The following is a 19,828-nucleotide window of genomic DNA, read 5'->3' as shown; positions in this document are numbered from 1 at the left end:
TAATCCTGCAGCCAATCTCCGAGTGCATTGAGTGTGTGTGTGTGTGTGTGTGTGTGTGTGTGTGTGTGTGTGTGTGTGTGTGTGTGCGTGTGTGTGTGTGTGTGTGTGTGTGTGTGTGTGTGTGTGTGTGTGTGTGAAAGAGAGAGAGAGAGAGACATACAGTGAGACCAACAGAGCCAGGGATGAGTGGATAATTTCTTGTATGTATGCCCTTGCTCATGCATGTGACTATATTCCAATGAAGTCATTTGCCCTGTGTTAAGATCTTAATTGCTTTGTTGATCAGTCTGCATGGACAGCAGATAGGCAGTTTATCAAGAACACCACTGCTTTCATGCAGAGCTGCACAGTGACAGGTGTCTCAAAAGAGAAGAACATCATTTAGCTGAAACCACTTAAGAACAGGGCGTGCTGCTTTCATAGACCAGAACATATGGACAGTATAAATATACTGGGGATGTGCAGCTGCATCAGCAATGCAGAAACAGTATGTCTGACACCAAACAACACATCTACTGCAGGACTAGTATTCAACAAGAGATTGATTGGCCTCCAAATGTACTGTAGGTCCATGTATTTATACAGTAAATTGTTCTTTCTTTAGCCCTGTGTCTGTTGTTTGGATTTGTTAGCTGAGCAGCTGTTCACAGCTAATTTAAGGAGACAATGTGCAAGTTGCAGGTATTATAATTGGTCGACTAAATATGTTTGCAAGCAACACTGTATTCTTTACAGCGCTTCAGCGTAGTTCAATCTCAGATCTGCGCTACAGTATGCAAAGATGAAAGTTTCAAAAATAAAAATCCATGCGCGTATTTCTGCAATGCATGTCGCCTTTCCTGGTTCTCTACTCTGTTATTGTCACAGCTTTCCCATTATGTAAGCCTCTGCAGCTGACAATGTGTCAAAATGTCAGCTACGTGATACATTTTCTCTGATGCTGGCTGTGTTTAGTGACATTTGAGCCAAACTCAACCACTGTGAAGGAGACAAGAATATTCCTGGAGAGATCACAAGCATTTATGAGAGACAGAGGGGTCCGGGCATGGACGTGGATGAATGGATGCATGGAGCTACTATAAACAAAGTTATTATATTGGATTTGATGGAGAGCTCTTGTATTATGTAATATGTGGTTTAGATGCTTTTTGACCGTGATAGGCACGCATTTAATGATACAGTGAATTCAGCAGAAGAATATCAGCATCAAGTAGTCAAAAACATGCTTGCTTTCACACACACAGGCACACACTGAACCTGAGCACTCACAGTATTCCCATTTTCCAGCCAGGTGATGGTGGGGATTGGATTTCCTGTGGCGTTACACTCCAAGGAAACCTGGCTGCCATACGCTACTCTCTTCTCCTTAGGAACCCGCAGGATTCGTGCTGGAGCTAGAAACACACATAAACTCGCATACTACTGCAACCAAATAATTACATTCTCCTTACAGTCTTATACATATGTATTGTAAATGCTAAGCATAGAAAGTGAAACCACATTTAAATACATACCCTGCACCTCTATGGTGACAGGCTTTGAAAAGGCCAAACCAAAGCTATTCCTGGCCACACAGCGATACTGGCCTGCATCCTCCTTCTGTATGTTATGGATCTTTAACGCACCATAGTCAAGAATGGTAACCCGGTCACTGAACTGGAAAAGAAAAAATTACAAAATCATTTTCTGATCATAAGTATAACACAAAACCAAGCCAAAAAATAGGGAATTTTGGCTCTTTTATTATGATGTACAGTCTGGATACACCCATTCTTAAAACTACACTCTCAGCCAATAATTAAGCTAAATCAGTGAAATATTTCCTGCAGCTGGAAAACTTTCAACAACTTCCTGTAGTTGTTTGGTGTTTTGAAGTTTAAAAAAAGGAAAACACATGCCTTGATAAGCTCATCATCTTTGAGCCAGGTCACATCTGGTTTGGGGTTGCCAAGGGTAACACAGGGTAACACTGCTTTGGATTCTACCAGAAGAGTTACATTGGTAGGATGGCGTTTGATCTGTGGCTCTATGGAGACAAGAGAAACAAGGAACCAAGATAGGTTTAGCCTTTTGTATAGATGGTACTATCAGTGCATTGCTGGAATCCTACCGTCTGCAAATCAAGATCAACATTGACTAGACTCTCGCCCTACAACATTGGGGAGACAGCGCACATACTCATCTTCAGCTGCAGAGCTCCACAGCTCTTGGCTGGCTCTCCAATGCCATTACTGGCGATGCAGCAGTACTCTCCATTGTCTGACTCTCTCACACGAGGGATTATCAGCATTTGTCCCTGCTCCCTGATGGTGTACCTGGGGTCGTAGTACCTGGACAGACAAAAAGGAGGGTGTGAAGCAACAAAAGGTCTGATTGCAAGCAAAAGGGACCAATGGACTGTTTTACTATGCTTCACTTTTTACCTGTCTTGAAATAATAAGAGCTTTAGAAATACTCTCTGTCCAATATGAACCTTACACAGAAGAATCCAAGTATGTTTGAAATACAGCGAGCATTACTGTCATTTTACAAAATCATTTTAATGTTAGCTTTGTAATTAGTGCATTTTTCCAATGTTTTTTTTTTTTTTTACACCTGATAGCATTGATAGCCACTATGGCTCAGGAAGCAAAGAGCCCCATCTAAAGAAACTCAAATTTCATCAGCAGAAAAGCCAACAAAAGAGACATCACAGTATAAGGTTTAGCCATAAACTTACATTATCGGGTGGTTATTCCTGGTCCAAATGATTTCAGCGGGGGGACGGGACTCCACCTCACAGATGAAGGTGGCATTGTGATCCAGTAGTACATCCACTGTCTCTAATAAAGTGATAATACGTGGTGCTAGAGGAAGAAAACAAGAAGATATTCGTGACAAAACAAACAATCCATTACAAAGTTTTGGAAATCAAATGTCAAATCAAATTTAACAAGAAGTGACCCACTATTGCCAGGCAGAACACTGACATTGGTTTTTTCTGCACTATAGTACACGGCCATCACACTTAAGCCTGCATTGCCACTGCCACTGCGTTTAGTCACCGTCATCCAAATCTGTTCAGTGAACAGGAAATTATTGTAAAACATAGCTGCAAAAGCACAGGTCTTTGTATGGGAAATGGGCTTCCAAATTAAGCATGTTGCTTCTTTATAATAGCCTACATTACTAAGAAGTGTGAACAGCTGCCTCTTTTCAGCCAAATTAGTCGACATTCTCTGCATTCCTATTTGAGATGAAGTCATCTGGTTCAGTCACTCAGAGTCCAGCTATGATTTTTAGCTAATGGGACCACCACATCAGAGGTTTTGAGGTTTGTTCCAGCTTTGACCTGAGCAGAGCAGAGGAAGGGTGACCTTGAGGGGAAGAGAAGCCTGTTTATTGGTGAAATGACATCTGAAGCAATTTGGGATTTTGCAACTTAAAGTATTGAGACAGAGGGAATGAAAAAGGATTAGAATGAAGAGAGGATGACAGAGACAGAAAGACATGTAGTTGAACTGGATGTGAAGTTTTGAGGTTTGTTCTATTTACACTGAATATACAATTATTAGACCCAAACCAGATGAATCCAGAATAAAGATGTGAACAATATTTATTTCATCCATTTAGTCAACTTCTCCCCCAGCGACCCCGAAAGGGATAAGTGGCATAGAAAATGGATGGATGGATGGATGGATGGATGGATGGATGGATGGATGGATGGATGGTCAGCTTCAATCATGAAAGGGAGTTGGAGGAAATTATTTTCATACAAGTGAGATCAGGGTAAAAGAGGAAAGCAACTCAGTATTAGTAAGGCAGTCTGATATTTATTTATCCTTTTAACTGAATATATTGAGGAGGAAAAATGAGAGGGGGAATAAAAACAAAGAGAAGACATTTTAAAGGGAACAAGGGATGGAAGAAGATAGTAGTAGCACTGCAACTGTTTATGTGTGGATCGAGATCAGAGAGGCTGGGGTTGCTCTAAACTCTGCATGAACTACGGAGAGAAAGAGGGAAAATAGAAAACAGAGGAGAGAAGGAACAGAAAGAACAGAGGAGGGACAAAAAGAGAGGAGAATAAAGGCAAGGATTAGGGTTTAAAGGACATTATGCTTGTTTTGTCTCTTGAGAAACAAAGATTTCACAATAATGTTGCTGGAAAAACCAGCCCACATCAACAACCCCAAGCCCTGGTCACTGCTGCTGTTTGCCTCATGAACGGCAGATGAAAAGACAGCTACTGTTAATCAAACTGAAACCCTGACATGAGGTTAAACCTTGGTTTTAAATACTGGGATGTAATTTTAGCCAAGGTTGAAGTAAGGTCAAATATCCCACTGGTACTTGCTTTATTAAGTCATGTCATGTATGTGGTTTAAAATCTTATTTTTAGCTAGCGACATGGCTCTATAGATGGCAGCATTGGTCTGTCAGCCCATGATTTTACTGAAATATCTCACAAACTCTTAAATGGATTGTGCTGACCAGACATTCATGGTTGCCAGAGGATGAATCCTAATGACTTTGGTGATCCCCTGACTTGAGTGCTACCAGCAGGTTGACAGCTGTAATGAAATGTCTTGAGAACTACTGTATGGATTGCTATGAAATGTAGTCCAGACATCCATCATCTCAAGAGGATTAATCCTAATGAGCTAACATTTTTCCTCTTGCATCACCAGCAGGGTCACATTTGTGGGGGTTTTTTTCATGAAATGTCTCCACAACTATTGGATAGATTTTCATTTATGTCTCCCTCAGGATGACTTTCAATAGCTTTGGCGCCCCTCGTCAGGTCAGAGACTTTAATTTGTCCAATACTGATCTAACACTACTGAAACCATAATGACATCCCCATCAGACTCAGCTGTACCTGAGCATTAGCATCTTGCTAAAGCATCACTGTGGCTAAGGTACACTCTCACAGAGCTGCCAGCCTGCCTGCAAACTCTTAGTCATCTTTCAGCAAGCATTTTGAAAATGTGCCACACTTCAATATTTCCACAAAAATGTGAGTGGAATTTTTCATTGTGGTCAAGTTGCACCACATATTTTGCCCATGTTGTTGCCATCATGGCTGACAGATAGAGGTCAGTGAAAGTCAGAATATATTTCCCCTTCAAAACTTTCAACAAACAAATTCAATTATAATGCTAAATGTTATTTGTGTTTTGCAGCATTACAGAGGCTTGGTTTGTGGGAGTTTTTTGCAGAAAGCGTGTTCTTTTCCTCACCATGTTTCTCATACTTTTGCCAATATTATGTCTGAACAGATGGACAACATCTGAAGAGTGAAGGTTTCGTTGTGGCTCATGTTTAACCACATGACTCATTATTTAGAGCACAAGAGAGCCCCACCGGATTTGACCTTGACTCTTGTTATGAAATGCTGCTTGGACACCAGAAGTCATACAGTGTAGTTAAGGGCTTCAGAGGAAGCAGGTCACATCTGACCTCTACTGTATGTATAACAAAAACTTCCTTAATCGAAACCAGGTGCCTCTCATTATCACTCTTTGTGTGTGTCCACAATAGAAATGCAATAAGAAAAGCATCAAAAATCTTTCTCCCTCAGTTTTCAATTGCAGCTTCTCTTTATTTCTTCCAGAGTCCATTAGATCTGTGTCGACCTTTAAACTCCATCTCTTTCAAGTAATACTTATAACATCCTTTGGTTCCTTCGGTGTTTGAAGTTAATCCCCGAGGTTTTTTCCACATTTTGAGTCAATCATGAACAGTATTCTCTCTGACTCCACCATTCAGAGCAGATACAAGTTTTTTTTGTTTGTTTGTTTTTCCTCATTGTGGTCAAGAAGAGACAAGAGCAAACACAAAAATGGTATTGTTCTTGTGGCATGTCAGGGGATCAGATGTCTGCATGGGAGTCATCCATTGTTTGTCTGTGTTCAGTTCACAGGCATGCTGAACAACATCAGAAACACCCTCTTTAGCCTATCATGGTGCCTTTAAATACGTAAGTGGTCTTGCTTTGTCCAGCTATAGTATTTTTTACAAAATGGTTACATGTTGTCAGAGATAACCGAGGTTTAACTGTTTTGGCCTATGCTGTCACCTGGTCATTTAACCAAAGCGGAAAGCTTGAAACGTGAAAGTTGTCTCATTTAGGAGATCACTGTGGACTGTGAGTTTTTCAGGAGGGGGCTCAATAATAATGATCAACATCCATTTAATTTCCTTGCTGCACTCATTTCAAATTAAACTCAACACAGCTAATAAAAGCCAGCTCGGCCCAGCAGAACACATGACAGTGAAGCCTTTTGTGACATCCTTGCTTTGCTCAACTGACCCACCCCTCAAAACCACAACGAAGAGCCAATAATAATAATAATCATAGTATAATAATGCATTTTTACAACACTTGTCAATTTGGAGTTGCTTAATTTTCATTTGTAGCCACAGCTTGTAAAACTGGGGCGATTAAACCAATCTTAAAAAGCCAAATCTCCTTCATGTTCGGTTGCTTCATTTCAGTTCAGCAAATTTTAAGAAGAAGTACGAAGCAGGACGTTTAGCCTGGCTTACTGTGTAGCCAGGAAGCAGGTAGAAAGTGCTAACCCAGCTCTGTCCAAAGTTTAAAACTACTGCTGACCAATTAGCACATATCTAGTTTGCATAATCAATACATTAATAGAAACTTAGCTATCTCCATTATCTGAATGTGGCAGCATCTCCACCACCTGTCCCTCTGGGCCAGTCTGCAGAAGTTACTGTATATCTGTGCTAATAAAACATGTATTGTATGTCAATGGTCTGCCCTGCAGGCCTGTGCATGTGACTGTAAAATTGTGCCAGCATTTGATATGGTACCCATCTCACATGTCCTGAAGTCCCGAGGCTACGGCTGAACTAGCTGCAGTCAAAAGCCTTAAACTTAACAAGATGTCCATTTTTCATTATTTCTGCACCAGGTTTCTTTCCATTACAATACTTTTCTTACAGTCACTGAAGTTGATTGCAGCCTCATCTGTTGCTCAACAAAATACAGGAATAAATGTCACACGGGGCTCACTTTCCAATCATGTAGGCGCAGTAATGGCTGGTGGAGGTGAATCATATGGAAATGTGGCTGATTAGAAACAGAGACAGAAAAAGACACAGCAGAGGGAATAGCTGGTTCCTAACCACCTTTACAACACCCTGCAGAAAGGATATGCCAGCGTGTAGGAAGGATATAGATTTAGTCACATTTACACTATGTAGGCCTATAAACACCTTCTCCTTTTCCCCCAGAGGATGTGGTGGAAAACAGGTGATCTCACAGCTACGTATATGAGGGGAACTCCACCTACAGTTACACTTTTAGGAAAAGTCTTAACACAAGGTAGAATAGTAAAGGATGCTCTCCATGACATTTCCCTTTCCCTTACCTAACCACTGCTGACTGCTGGTCTGAACGCATCATATTTACTCACACATGCTCACATCAAGTATGTAATATGTCTATTGTAAAAATATGGCTATATGGTTCATCCTTGTCATTCTTCCTTTTTCTGTTTATTTGTGTATTTTGTATTGATATTCTTATATAATTTTGTGATGCTGATTATTATGATGTGATATATATATATTTATATCTTACTAGGCACATGACAGCATTGACACTTCTATGAATTGAATAAGGCATACAGAATTCATGCTGTTTTCATACCTGAATGTGCCTGAGACACAACTTATGCTAAAAAACACTCTTAAAATCTTTCCGAGTGCAAGCATATGAAAACCTCATGTACGTACCTCTCTGTATCCCATAACTCGAGGTGACCAGGACCAGCAGAAAGACTGAAATGGCTTCTACAATCTTTTTCCTGGCTCTAGAATGATCCATCTTGACAAATCTTTTTTTGGTAGTGGTACAGGTAGCGTATGAGCAGGTGCTTAGATTCCCATTGCAGGTAAGGAGATGTTCTTGTTGTTCACGCGCTGTGTTTCTTCACTGTGTGCGTCTGCGTGTGTCGTAGCCAGGGACAGCCATGAGGTCTGAGCTCCACAAGGACCAGCTCAGTCACTGTGTGTGTGTGTGTGTGTGTGTGTGTGTGTGTGTGTGTGTGTGTGTGTGTGTGTGTGTGTGTGTGTGTGTGTGTGTGTGTGTGTGTGTGTGTGATGGACAGTGGCAGCTGCAAGCTGTCCTTATGTAGAGTCACTCAGGTTTTGGAGCCACACTCAAACCTCCAAAGGTTCCAGTACTGGGCAGTCCTCACTTACAGTAATCAACAACAGTGTCAGTCCACTGTTTATTCATCGAAACCACTGAACAAGCTGTGTTCAAGGTTCAAGTTTGTGTCAGTGAAGCTACAACAGAAACAGAAATCAAAACACAGACACAGTGAAAATTGCTGTGCATACAGTCATATGACTGCAATACAAAGCTCTACCCTATACAGGTCTCAAAGGGGGCAAACAAACATTAAAGCTGCAGAGAAGAGTCACGTCAACCATTTAAATTAGACAAGAAAAGTTACCAGATGAGAGAACTTGGTCAGGACAGTATGTTGCATTGTACTGTATCAATATACAGTTCAGCTGTATCTTCTTTTACCCTCAACGTGCAGTCTTACGTGCAGATAAACAACCTTAACAGTACATGCAGCACATACAATAGAACATCTGTAAGCATTATACATTATGACTGTACAAATACACACATAGACGTGTTCCAACTCGCTATTTAACATGTATTTATAGTTACATTTTGACGTACACACACATGAATGCACACACATGCACACACACAAAGCACAGGAGGCAGCCTTTGTGTCCACCTGTTGCCTGCCAGCCTGTATGTCCTGTTTTATTTTAGGAAAGGAATGGCATTTCATTTCATTTGCTCCTTATCCATTCTGCTTTGGATGGAGTCAACTATTGTACTCCTTCACCAGGCTCAGTTAGCCATACATGATGTAGTTAAGGCAATGCTGAAGTTTTTCTTTTCTTTTCTTTTCTTTTCTTTTCTTTTCTTTTCTTTTCTTTTCTTTTCTTTTCTTTTCTTTCTTTTCTTTTCTTTTCTTTTCTTTTCTTTTTCAAAAAAATACATTGTTGCCTTTAAAGTTAAAGTCATGTCAGTGTGACTGTGAGGCTTCAACTTTACAATCCGGACAATAGTACCACTTGTGATGGTGAGGTTGACCTAAGTGATGCCATGCCATTGTATCTTGGCTTGTTATGTGATAAAGTTGGAGATTTATTTATTTATTGCTCAGTGTTTGTCTTTATCACTTTTATACTGTACGTTTGTTTGACTCTCATCTCCCTCCATCTTCATGTCTTACATAAAACAAGTCACATATTTACTATACACAAAGCAGAACAGTTACAGGACATGATTTTTGCAGTTCTTTAATTGATGGCACACCACTAGGTAATGCTGTCATGCAGGGTCATTTGTACTGCATGGCAGAATGTAGCATTAGTGTGATACAGTATTATTTCCAATGGAGCTAACATTCCACTGAGGTATCTAAAACACAGCCAAAGAACCAATATCAGACCCAAAGGAAAAAGGCAAAACATTTGCAAGGGACAACTAACTCAGCAGTAACTCAGAACAGCTCATGCACTGATACTCTGACTCCCTCTGCTGACACAAAAATGAACTGCTCCTGAACTTCATTCACAACAGCTAGCTGAACCCTGTGTAAACATGTTTTATTCATTTGAGAGACTGGAAAGTGAAAGAAACGTCTCTTTTTCCCACAAATTTGATACTGCTTGTGTTGCAGTCCTGGATTTACATGAATCCCTGTGCTGGCACCGAGCTTACAGCTAAGTAGCTCTGCCGGGCTTTCGCCCAAAGTGTTTGCATTACATGCATCCAGTCATCCTGTATGTTCCTTAATTGTGGAGCACTGAATTTGAATGTTTGTACAAAAACTCTGTTGTTAATCCTTTCAGATGTATCAAAGCTCCTGCTTCAGGGTGGAGCTGTGCAGAAACTACATGTACTGGGTGGTTAGATTACATATTGGGCCTTTTTATTCTAATGAAACATGAACAAATGCAGGATGTCTATGACACCATTACCCCATTGGAGCTGCTCTATTAATGTCCTTATGAGGAAAGTAAGAGACAAGTAAAGAGGGTGATCTTTACCATGCTATGAACTGCAAATTTCTTTCCTTTTCACTACTACTAATACTAACTTTATTTAAATTCACAAAAATATCAAACCAGATGTATTATGCAATGAAACACAAATACTTAAGATTTAAAAAGCAAGCAATTGAACAGATGACATTAACAGAACAAATGCAGTAACATATAAAATGAAACCACGGGTAAGCAAGTCAGAACTATGGTGATGGCTAAATCCCTTTCAAATCTGCTTTGCAGAAAAAAAGATGAATTTTAAAAATGTTCCGACAATGTAGAAGGCAGGATTGTACAGCTGAGTTCACATGCAAAAATAAATGTTGTCATGACAACATTTACTCATCAGATGGGAGGGCATTTCTACAGTGATGCTTAATGTCTAGGAAAATGATGCTAAGTGTGAGGAAATTTGACTTACAAATCACAATAAGTTATGATTGTTCTGGATTTATGTGAGCTTTATAGTCCACTATAGTCACACAAAATGGCTTTCTGAAACTGACCTCCTAGTTGAAGCAAACATCTGATCATTTGCAGTTCAGGTTAATACAAAGCATGGCAGCTTTCATTATTTCTATAGCACATTTCAGACACGAAAGCAATTCAAAGTGCTTTACAGTGAGTAGGGTCAGAAAAGAATAAAATTTAAGACAATAAGCACTGGATTTATATTCTTCATTCATATTATTTTGGCCTGAGATTATGGAGTGATCTGCTGGGAGCATCATTCTCAATGACATGAAGTTTTCTGACTTTTTATTTTGAGAAGACCGAGACAAGAGAGTGTTACAATAGTCCACCCTGCTGGAAATGAAGGCATGAAGGAGCTTCTAAATCTTGTCTGGGTGTGAGATCTCTGATACTTGTTATTTGTTTGAGATGATAAAATGCTGATATAGTGATTGCCTTAATGTGGCTGGTGTAGATCTGAATCCCATTAAAACACCAAGATTTCTTACTTTTCATCTTTATAGCTCTGAACAAAGCTGAGCAATAACTTTATTCTTTCCTTACTGTTGCCAAATACAATGATTTCTGTCTGGTGTACATAGCATTGACAAGCAACATTATTGTCATATATGACATATTTGACTTTCAGGAAGGATGCACAGGTTGAGTAATAGTGGTCCAAGAATTGAACCCTGTGGGACTCCACATGTCACGGTAATTTATGATCATCAATGGCAATAACATACAGTAGTCCCTGCCTTTTAGATATGATTTGAACCAACTGATCAAAAGCGAAGATTGGTTGAAACATAAATGCTTTATACATGTCAAGGTTTCATATAACAATTGTTTCTACATCATTTTAATGACTTTTGTATTTCATTAGTACCTATTACACAGACACAAAAATGAGGGTGGAGCTTTGATGAGGAAAACCTTAGATGTTGGCTAACAGCAAACTGTCAATACACTGGTTAGCTCTCCCTCCCTCCCTCCCTCTCTCTCTCTCTCTCTAGGCACACACACACATATACACAAAGCAGGAGAGTCATATCTGGTGTCAGTCAGCCACTCCCTCTCAACGGTGTCTCAACGTGTTCTGTAATAATTAACCAGCTGCTGTATTGTGCTAAAGCTCACCTCCTGCCACATGCACTGTACTCCGGACCTACGAACATACACACACACAAACACACACACACACATACTGTACAAGGTACAAGACCTCAAACATGGAGTGAATCAACGTTATTTGTCTGGAGATTGACGGACTGACCAGGTAGGAGTGAATGTCTGTTTGATCATCTTTATTGTATGCTTGTGAAAGCGTGTGTTGAATTATGTGGTTGTTGACCAGCTTACTCTTCTTTAATTGTCAACTTCATGAGGCAGGCATTGATGTAACAAGTCAAAATTAACAAGACTTAAAAGTTAACTGTTGATGTGCGGATCAATAGCATTAATGACTTTTTCATAACTCTCTCTCTATAACTCTGATACATATTTACAACTCAATTTATGGGTCTTCTGTATTTCAGTTTGTTAAAAGATGTAACAAATATACTTGTGTAGTCAATCACCGTAGCACAGTAGATGCTTTTTATTCAAATGAAACGGAACCCAACAGAGACACAGACTTTCAACAGGGGGCACCATACTAACACTACATATTTAGGTGAAATCTGGGCATGTGGGTGAGAAACACCAAGTGGTAGAATACAGCACAAAGGGATAAAGGAGTGAGGGAGATAGGGAGGCAGAGGGAGAGAGGGAGTGGCATACAGGAAGCCAATAAAGGGAGTCACTGGGTGTGTCGTGGTGTTCCTTGGCTTTTCCCCCGCTGGCTACATTATTCCGGCTCACAGTTTTACAATATCCCACTGTGCACATGCGCTGCACCCTCTTTTCTGCCCTCCATGTCATCCTCATGAGGTCAGGATGTAGAATTTTCGCCTCACTCATCAAGTTGAGTTGCTTTGATTCATGAATGTTTTCACTTCTCCAGCAGCAGGTTGCCCTATCATAAGAAAAACCTCAGCTGGTAATACCTCACTAGAAGTGAAGTGGAACTCTCCACCACTGAATAGGGGGAAGTGCCGGTAACGCATGTTTGTAAAAATTCTAAATAAGATGCTTTGTCTTGTACAAATGACCTATTTCTTATAAACGCTTTAAAAACTGATAGACTTGTTTGGTGAGATCTTTTGGCTTGGAGCAGTTTTTTTTTTTCCTTGGAGCCAAGTTTAAAAGACTGCTGCTCCGAATGGATCAGTGCCTGTGTTGAATTTCTTCTAACACATTATTGACTTTGCAATGTTGACCTTTTGTCAGTAGTTCTCTTTTACTGTTGACATTGCGTTGATTTTCGACATGCATGTGATTCACAAATCACAAGTGCACACATGAAGACTCACACACAAACACACACCATTTGGATGTAATTTGCTCCAGGGGACCTCAGAATCTGCATGTTGAGACTTGAAAGACATAGTTAAGTGCTCGCATGACTTAGAGTTAGAGGTAGAGGTAGAGAGAGAGGAGACCTTCATGCACATGTTGTACCAAAAACAGCACGAAATCCTTTCTGCTACTTCTATCTTCCAGGTTTTCAGTTCTGTATTTATTCTGCAATGAAGAGGCTTTTCTTCTAAACCTTTGTAAACATTTTTCATGTCTGTTCAGACACGAACATGCACACCTGGGAGTCACTGTGTGTAACCGGGATTTACAAATGAGCAAGTGAGCTGCTCCAAATTGGTGTGTGTGCTGTGGTTAAAAAAAATGAGAAAGAAAGAAAGAAAGAAAGAAAGAAAGAAAGAAAGAAAGAAAGAAAGAAAGAAAGAAAGAAAGGCAGATTTCAGTGTTTAAGGGATGCATCGTGCACAGACTGACCTCTATCATTACACACTGACACACACAATGTTTTACAAATTATACAATAAAGCCGGTGAAGACTGTAAAACTTTTTACGGCAAATTTGTGATTTGTGATATTGGGCTATATAAATAAACTTGACTTAAACATAAAAGCTTTATTCAGTAAATGGTAACATCAGTCCCAACATTAGCTTGCTCCTCTTTTTCTGTCATTATAGCTTCACTGTTCTTCATCATAGTCACCACAACTGGTTCACTGCTAACCACATGACCACGTATGATACACCACACCATGTGGGTTTATACTTTTTTTGGAGTTTATACTGATTGCATACGTTTTCAACTTATACATTTTGACTTTTTCTTGATCGCACTTCTGTGTTTTATGTAAAAATTCTAATTTTTATTTCTTAACATTGAACTTAAAGATGCAGTGATGTTAGAAAGGTGTTGTGTAGTGTAAGAAATTCAGGTGATGTTTTTTTCAAATATTTCACATTTGAAATGTGAGATCACATCTGTTGCCAGATGTTTCACATGTACTTTATCACATGTCACAAAGCATACATGATAAATTCACACATATGCCCATTTTGATTTTGGACATTTCACAGGTAAAATTGTTTTTAAGGAGTAATTTAGCTTTGGCTTGGATAACGTGGGATTTCCTACATTCTCTGCAGGGAGAGTACTGCGCCTCTTTGGTTCTTGAACTGTCAGTCAGAGCGGGGAGGGGTGGGGCTGTCGGGACGACAGCTGCTGAATACCTGAGATATTTCTTTCCAGCAAACAGGCTGAGACAGAGAGATGGAAAGAGTGAGAGAAAGGCACAAAAAAAAGACCAAAAAGCACAAATGGAAAGAGAGAGGAAAAAATGTAGTAAAAGAAAAGCGATAAAGTTAAAAGAGGAGAAGCCACGTGGATATTCCAGCAATCTCTGTTCGTAGGCGCAGGCTTCAGTGTCTCTGACCAAAGAATAAACAAATGGCCGGCTCTACACTGTCATCACTGGTTACTGGGTGGAGTACTGTTATTAAATCTCTTGGAAAGAAGCACAAAAAAAAGAAAGTGAAAGAGCAAATGCACGGCTAGACACAGAGAGAGAGGGAGAGAGAGAGAGAGCGAGAGGGATAAATATAACACAGCAACTTCACAGAGAGAGAGAGAGGGAAAAGATATTTAAAGCACACAAAGAAGAAAGACAGAGAGAGACAAAGAGACAGAATCAAGAGGAGAGCTCTGATTTTTCACGTTAGAGAAGGTAAGACTCTAATTTTATTGTTTATTTTTGGGAGGAGTGACTCTGTGTTGGTTTGTCCAGCTGTGGTGTAATCCACTGACTGTGCAGCTCCACGCTGACACAATACTAGTCAGGTGTCTTTATTTAGGAACGCACACAGCGGTCAAACACTGGCTGAAGCGGCATTCAACAAGTCTGCAGCCTCTAGTGTTTGTCACCTGCTTCAAGCTCAAGGTTTAACTATGTCTACGGTGTGGTTACACAAGCTGTTGCGGTGACTGATTTGTTCATTTGTTTTTTCCCTCTGCAGTAGCTGATGCAACCGGAGATGAATGAAGCCGCCCGTCTCCAAGTGATCCAGGCAGGGGACGGGAGGACGCTGTCCAGGTGGGTCACTGCTGACTGTCTGCTGAGCTGAATGTGCTCCAGCATGTGTTAGATAAATAGACATTAGGAGGCACGATTGTCATCTTGGGTTCCCAGAAGAGACAAAATCTGATGTTTATTTAGAAGTCAGCCATATTTGGAGGGTGGATACAAAAACATTAGAGTTACATAACTTGTGTGGTGCTGCTCTGTGCTGTGTCATGGTCTGAATTTAGTCATTCACCGCTGTTGTGTTCATTTCAGAGCAGAGTTTCACTCACTGCTGAAAACCTACAACTGCTTCCTGAAGGACCAGACTCAACTGCACCTCAGTTACTCTCAGGTATGGTCCATTATGTTTTACTTCAGCTCATATTTCTTTCCAACTCAGCCTTGTTTTTGCCTCCATTCTCAGCTGTGTGTCATAGGAGACTGACTATGAATAACAGAACAAGCTTCTCTCCTTTTGTGAAAAATGTATTTGCATCATACGTGCTCCTGTTAATTGAATGTACGCCTGTAGTTACACACCACGCAGGTGTCTGCGGCTCTGTCTCTGTAACAGGGTGATGATGGAGAGGTGGTGGTGGAGGGATGCCTGAATATCTCCTGGGGAGTGCGGAGGCCCATCAGGCTGAAAATACAGGACGATAAACAGATGCTTCCCTTTGCTCCTCTCATCCCCCCTGACCCCATCAGTCCAGTCAGCCCGCTCGGAAACAAGAGGTTCTTTTCAGCTTTTGTGTCATATTATTAATACGTCTTATATGTCTGTACATGGGCTTTGGAACAGTCGCATTCACAAACCCAAGCTTATCTGGCCCATCTGTTATTGCCAGAGAGGAGAAACAGGTGGTGTTCACAGGCATAAGAAAAAGATTATTATTATTATTTTTTACCAAACTGTATTTTGCTGATGGAACATGATGTAACAACGTCTATGTTTGACCAGTTAAAACCCAACAAAGAGGGGTTAGCTGTGCCCTTCTATGACAAAATACTTAAACATTTGAGTTTTAGAGCAATAATGCTAACAAAAGAATCTTTATACAGGACTACATAAATATGCAATGGATTTTGTACTTTGCCAACTTTACCGACCACAATTATTCAGGCTCCCTGATGCAAATACAAGCTTCGGGATTCACGAGATAGACATAATTGTTGTTTAACCACCTGTAAAGTGTACTTAACACAGTAGAGGGATCATGCTGACATTTGAACAACCCGTAATCCACTTAATGCAGTCTCCACATGAGCAAGTCTGAGTAGTTCCTGCTGCAGGTCATAATTTGCAGCGCGCTCATCCTTCATGCAGTAGACGATGAAATAAAATGAAACAGATCAACAGCTGTGTGAATCAAACATTTCGTGCCAAGATTACAGCATTTAAAACTTAAGTTCTGTCGGCACATTACTGGGATAAATTTGAAGTCTCTTCTCTGCAGGGGTATGACTCGATGGGGAGAATATGTTGACCTTCACCACATAGATGAGATGGCTGAGACGCCGCAGGACAAAGTCGTCACCAGTCCTTTACCAGGTTGTTTTTTATTATCCTCCCATACCTCCACAGTGTTTTCAGTGTTATCTCAAATGTGCAGATTGTTTTGAGGGCATCAAATCTTAATTAAATCCTGATAGAAAGCAATTTATAGACAGTAAACAAACTCTGTTGGTTTTGTTTTTCGCATAAAATTTGGATTGTTCTTCACACCAAATGTTGAATATGCACACTGTGAAGGCCCGGCTGTTTATGAGACCACCACACTGCGTCCCATGAGGAATAAGCACTCAGAGCTGGAGGCGGAGTCCAACCTGTTTCGCTGCATGAGCGACGCTTCATTGGTCAAGAGGCGAAAAGGTCGGGGAAAGTCAGCAGCACAGAGGGAGAAAGAAAGGCAACATCGCTTTTCTATCAATGGACACTTCTATAACTATAAGGTAGATTTCTGCTCAGCCCTCCCCTCCCTCTTCACATGTGTTTCTTTTTCCCTCGCTCCCATCTGTACTGGAGCTCACCAATTTCTCATTGACCTCTGCAGACCTCTATCTTCACGCCATCCTTCGGTACGCCAACTAAAGTTCGCATCACCAGCAAGATGAGCACGAACGAGGTCATTGAGCAGCTGCTAAACAAGTTCAAGGTGAGTCTTCAAACTGACAGCATAACAGGGCAAAGAAGGAACTTTCTACTCATTTCTACGTCTTACTATGTAGTTATTGTTTTTCATGCCTTTCCTCCGTAATAAAAACCACTTATCTCCAAATTACGTGATGTTGGATTTGACTTGAGTGGTGAAAGAAAATTCTCCCACTTTTAAACTAAATAAGCTGTTTAAAACTCCTCTTGGATTAGCTGGAAAAGCATTGTTACATACATAAACACATTAATGCATTATGCATTAAATAATGCATACTAAGCACTTTTTACTTGTAGTGTGGTATTCTTACTTACTTCCTCTTATTTTTCTCGTCTGTTCTTCCTCCAGATAGAGAACGATCCCCAGGAGTTTGCTCTGTACTGTGTTCACCAGACTGGAGGTACAGTCTGTCTGTTATCGCACAGTTCAATGAATCATCAGATAATGTAATCCAGTAAAAAGCTTCACTGATGTCGTGTTTGTTGCTCAGAAAAGAGGAAGCTCACTGACAGGGACCAGCCCCTCTGGGAACGCATACTACAGGGACCCTCTGATGACATCATGAGGATCTTTTTGATGGACATGGATGAACAGGAAGTCAGCAATGATGTGAGTGCTCTAGCTCCGCCTCCCGAGGGGCTGACATAGAGTGAAAACATCCTGACCACTTCATGATATATTTAACATGTCTAAATGAGATAACCTAGTTTCAATGAATTCAAATGAAATATTTTTGTGTTCTAATTTCTTTTAGAATTATGAAATCTACGTACACACATACAATACAGTTATTGTAAAAATAGTTTGAATGTTTTCCATCTTTGCTTTTGTTGTTTGCTTTTTACATTCTTTTTGTTGCTGGGAAACAAAATATTATGCCTAACCTGGGAAGAACAGGGTGTTTTTCTAACAGTAACTATAAAGTAGTTTATAGTTTTTTATGGGTTATGCTCAGGTTCTTAATTACAGGGCTGGTAAATAATGTTCCATTGTCTTCCCCGTTTTCCCTGAAGTGACAGTGTAGCTACAGGGCGTATTAACGTTTATTATGAAGTTGTTACGTGACTCCTTGTCATGACGTAGACGTTTAGAGTCAGCGAATGCATTAAAGGCTGTGTAAATCATCTCTCCTCTCCTCTCCACTCCTCTCCTCTCCTCTCCTCTCCTCTCCTCTCCTCTCCTCTCCTCTCCTCTCAGGTAGCCCAGTACCTGAACTTGGAGCTTCCTATCCTGGAGCAGGTTCTGCTGAAACTCAGAGAGGAGGAAAACAGAGAGATACAGAGGATCATTGGCAAGTAAGTATATGACCTTTTATCAGGCATTCAACTCAAACAGCACCTTTAAATGCATCTTTATACATCTGCTTACAGATGTGCGCAAGCTATATTCCTTCATTTGAAAGTGTAGTAACGCTTCTACAGCAGCTGATGGCGCCAATATTTTCCATAAGCTTTTATTGGTTTGCAGCTTACAGTGTGTTTGAATGTTTTGTTGTATGTGTGTGTTAGGTACCACCACCAGCACAGACTCCTATCCCATATGCTGAACCATAAAATGTCACCTCACGTGGAAACCAGTGTCTGACGACTGCTGATCTGCTTCACTGACACAGGACCAGTCATCCATTAAAGCACCACATTAAGGATGAAAGAGGGTGGAGGACTCTGAACGGTGTTTTATTTTGGTTATGGTTTTTTATTTTTATATTGTTTTTAACTTTACAAACAAGGTTAAAGTTCTAAAAGTTTTTGATGTGAAACATTGGAAATACCACATGACATACTGACACCATTACAGATAAAGAATAAGTATGAAAATACTTTTCAGGTCTTACAAACTGAATCACTGATATCGTTTTTATTCACTCTGATTCTTTGGCTTCACATTCTAAAACTGTAAAATAAGTTCAAGGTAATATTGCGAGGTGCTCCTGTAAATAGCTGTAAATCAGTGTTGTGTTTTCATTAATAAATGTAAGTTTGAGACCAGAATGACCTTTTAGGTTTTGGGGCTCTGTGTGTGTTGAGTTTTTCCACTGGAATATTTCAGAAGTTAATTCGAATCAGTGAATGAATCTACATACATAAACAAATGTACAAATTAAATCACACAAATTCAGTGCAAATTATGAGAGTTACTAATAACATACTGGCTTACTCCTTTAGGGCCTGTAGTGCCAAGAATTGCAATAAATTTCCCTTCAGCACAAAAACAGATAAATAGCTAATTAAGGAATTAAAGAATGTAATTTTGTTACGATTTAGGTTTGACTTGGAGTGATTATATTTTTTTGTAGTGCAATGAAGTAATGTAACCTGGACTCACACATCTGTACTCTGTTTACATCAAGGACCACAATGGAAACAAGTGTTGAACGTTATTGTGCCAGCTTTGACATCTGGAGACAAAACCTCATCATCTGTTTTGCCCCCGTAGCCACGACACTCAATCCTCCGTACTTATTTGCTTGCCTGGCTGTTCTGTTCTGGTTTTTCCTGCTCCCTTGTGGACTTGTTTGCCTTCACTTACTTTCAAGGCTCTTGCCAACCTCTGGTGCTCCCCAAGGACAGCAGTAAAGCTTATTTTACCTTATCTGCTTTGTCTCTGAGATGGCTGTTGAAGCTAAACATCTTCAACCAGAGCCTCACCCAGAGGTT

The 19,828-nt window shown here is 40.2% G+C and overlaps 2 protein-coding genes across 3 annotated transcripts in view; one reads left to right on the top strand and one right to left on the bottom strand.

Annotated features, from left to right (window-relative positions):
* The window catches only part of musk (muscle, skeletal, receptor tyrosine kinase), a 29,103-nt gene extending 21,269 nt beyond the window's left edge, over positions 1 to 7,834 (bottom strand). Inside the window, exons 1-6 of the mRNA XM_070989451.1 lie at positions 7,744 to 7,834; positions 2,720 to 2,846; positions 2,179 to 2,330; positions 1,899 to 2,026; positions 1,515 to 1,656; positions 1,270 to 1,394 (exon numbers count right to left, since the gene is read on the bottom strand). Of these exons, the coding sequence (XP_070845552.1) occupies positions 1,270 to 1,394; positions 1,515 to 1,656; positions 1,899 to 2,026; positions 2,179 to 2,330; positions 2,720 to 2,846; positions 7,744 to 7,834 (765 nt within the window). The remainder of the gene's footprint in view (positions 1 to 1,269; positions 1,395 to 1,514; positions 1,657 to 1,898; positions 2,027 to 2,178; positions 2,331 to 2,719; positions 2,847 to 7,743) is intronic.
* Positions 7,835 to 11,779: 3,945 nt separating this feature from the next.
* On the top strand, positions 11,780 to 19,170 carry rassf6 (Ras association domain family member 6). Of its 2 annotated transcripts, none has more exons than XM_070988815.1 (11): positions 11,780 to 11,824; positions 14,972 to 15,048; positions 15,292 to 15,370; positions 15,593 to 15,753; positions 16,476 to 16,570; positions 16,772 to 16,971; positions 17,073 to 17,174; positions 17,520 to 17,571; positions 17,662 to 17,780; positions 18,369 to 18,466; positions 18,680 to 19,170. In XM_070988815.1, the coding sequence occupies exons 2-11, from the start codon at positions 14,978 to 14,980 to the stop codon at positions 18,753 to 18,755; spliced, it is 1,053 nt and encodes a 350-aa protein (XP_070844916.1). In that variant the 5' UTR covers positions 11,780 to 11,824; positions 14,972 to 14,977; the 3' UTR covers positions 18,756 to 19,170. The 2 variants fall into 2 exon arrangements, with proteins under 2 accessions (XP_070844916.1, XP_070844915.1); XM_070988814.1 differs by lacking the exon at positions 11,780 to 11,824 and adding an exon at positions 14,193 to 14,682.
* The last annotated feature ends 658 nt before the right edge of the window (positions 19,171 to 19,828 follow it).

The sequence above is a fragment of the Chaetodon trifascialis genome, chromosome 20, assembly GCF_039877785.1.
Source record: "Chaetodon trifascialis isolate fChaTrf1 chromosome 20, fChaTrf1.hap1, whole genome shotgun sequence".
NCBI classification, from domain to species: Eukaryota; Metazoa; Chordata; class Actinopteri; order Chaetodontiformes; family Chaetodontidae; genus Chaetodon; species Chaetodon trifascialis.
The sequence above is the reverse complement of the archived record's forward strand: the minus strand, read 5'-3'. Positions and strand labels throughout refer to the sequence as shown.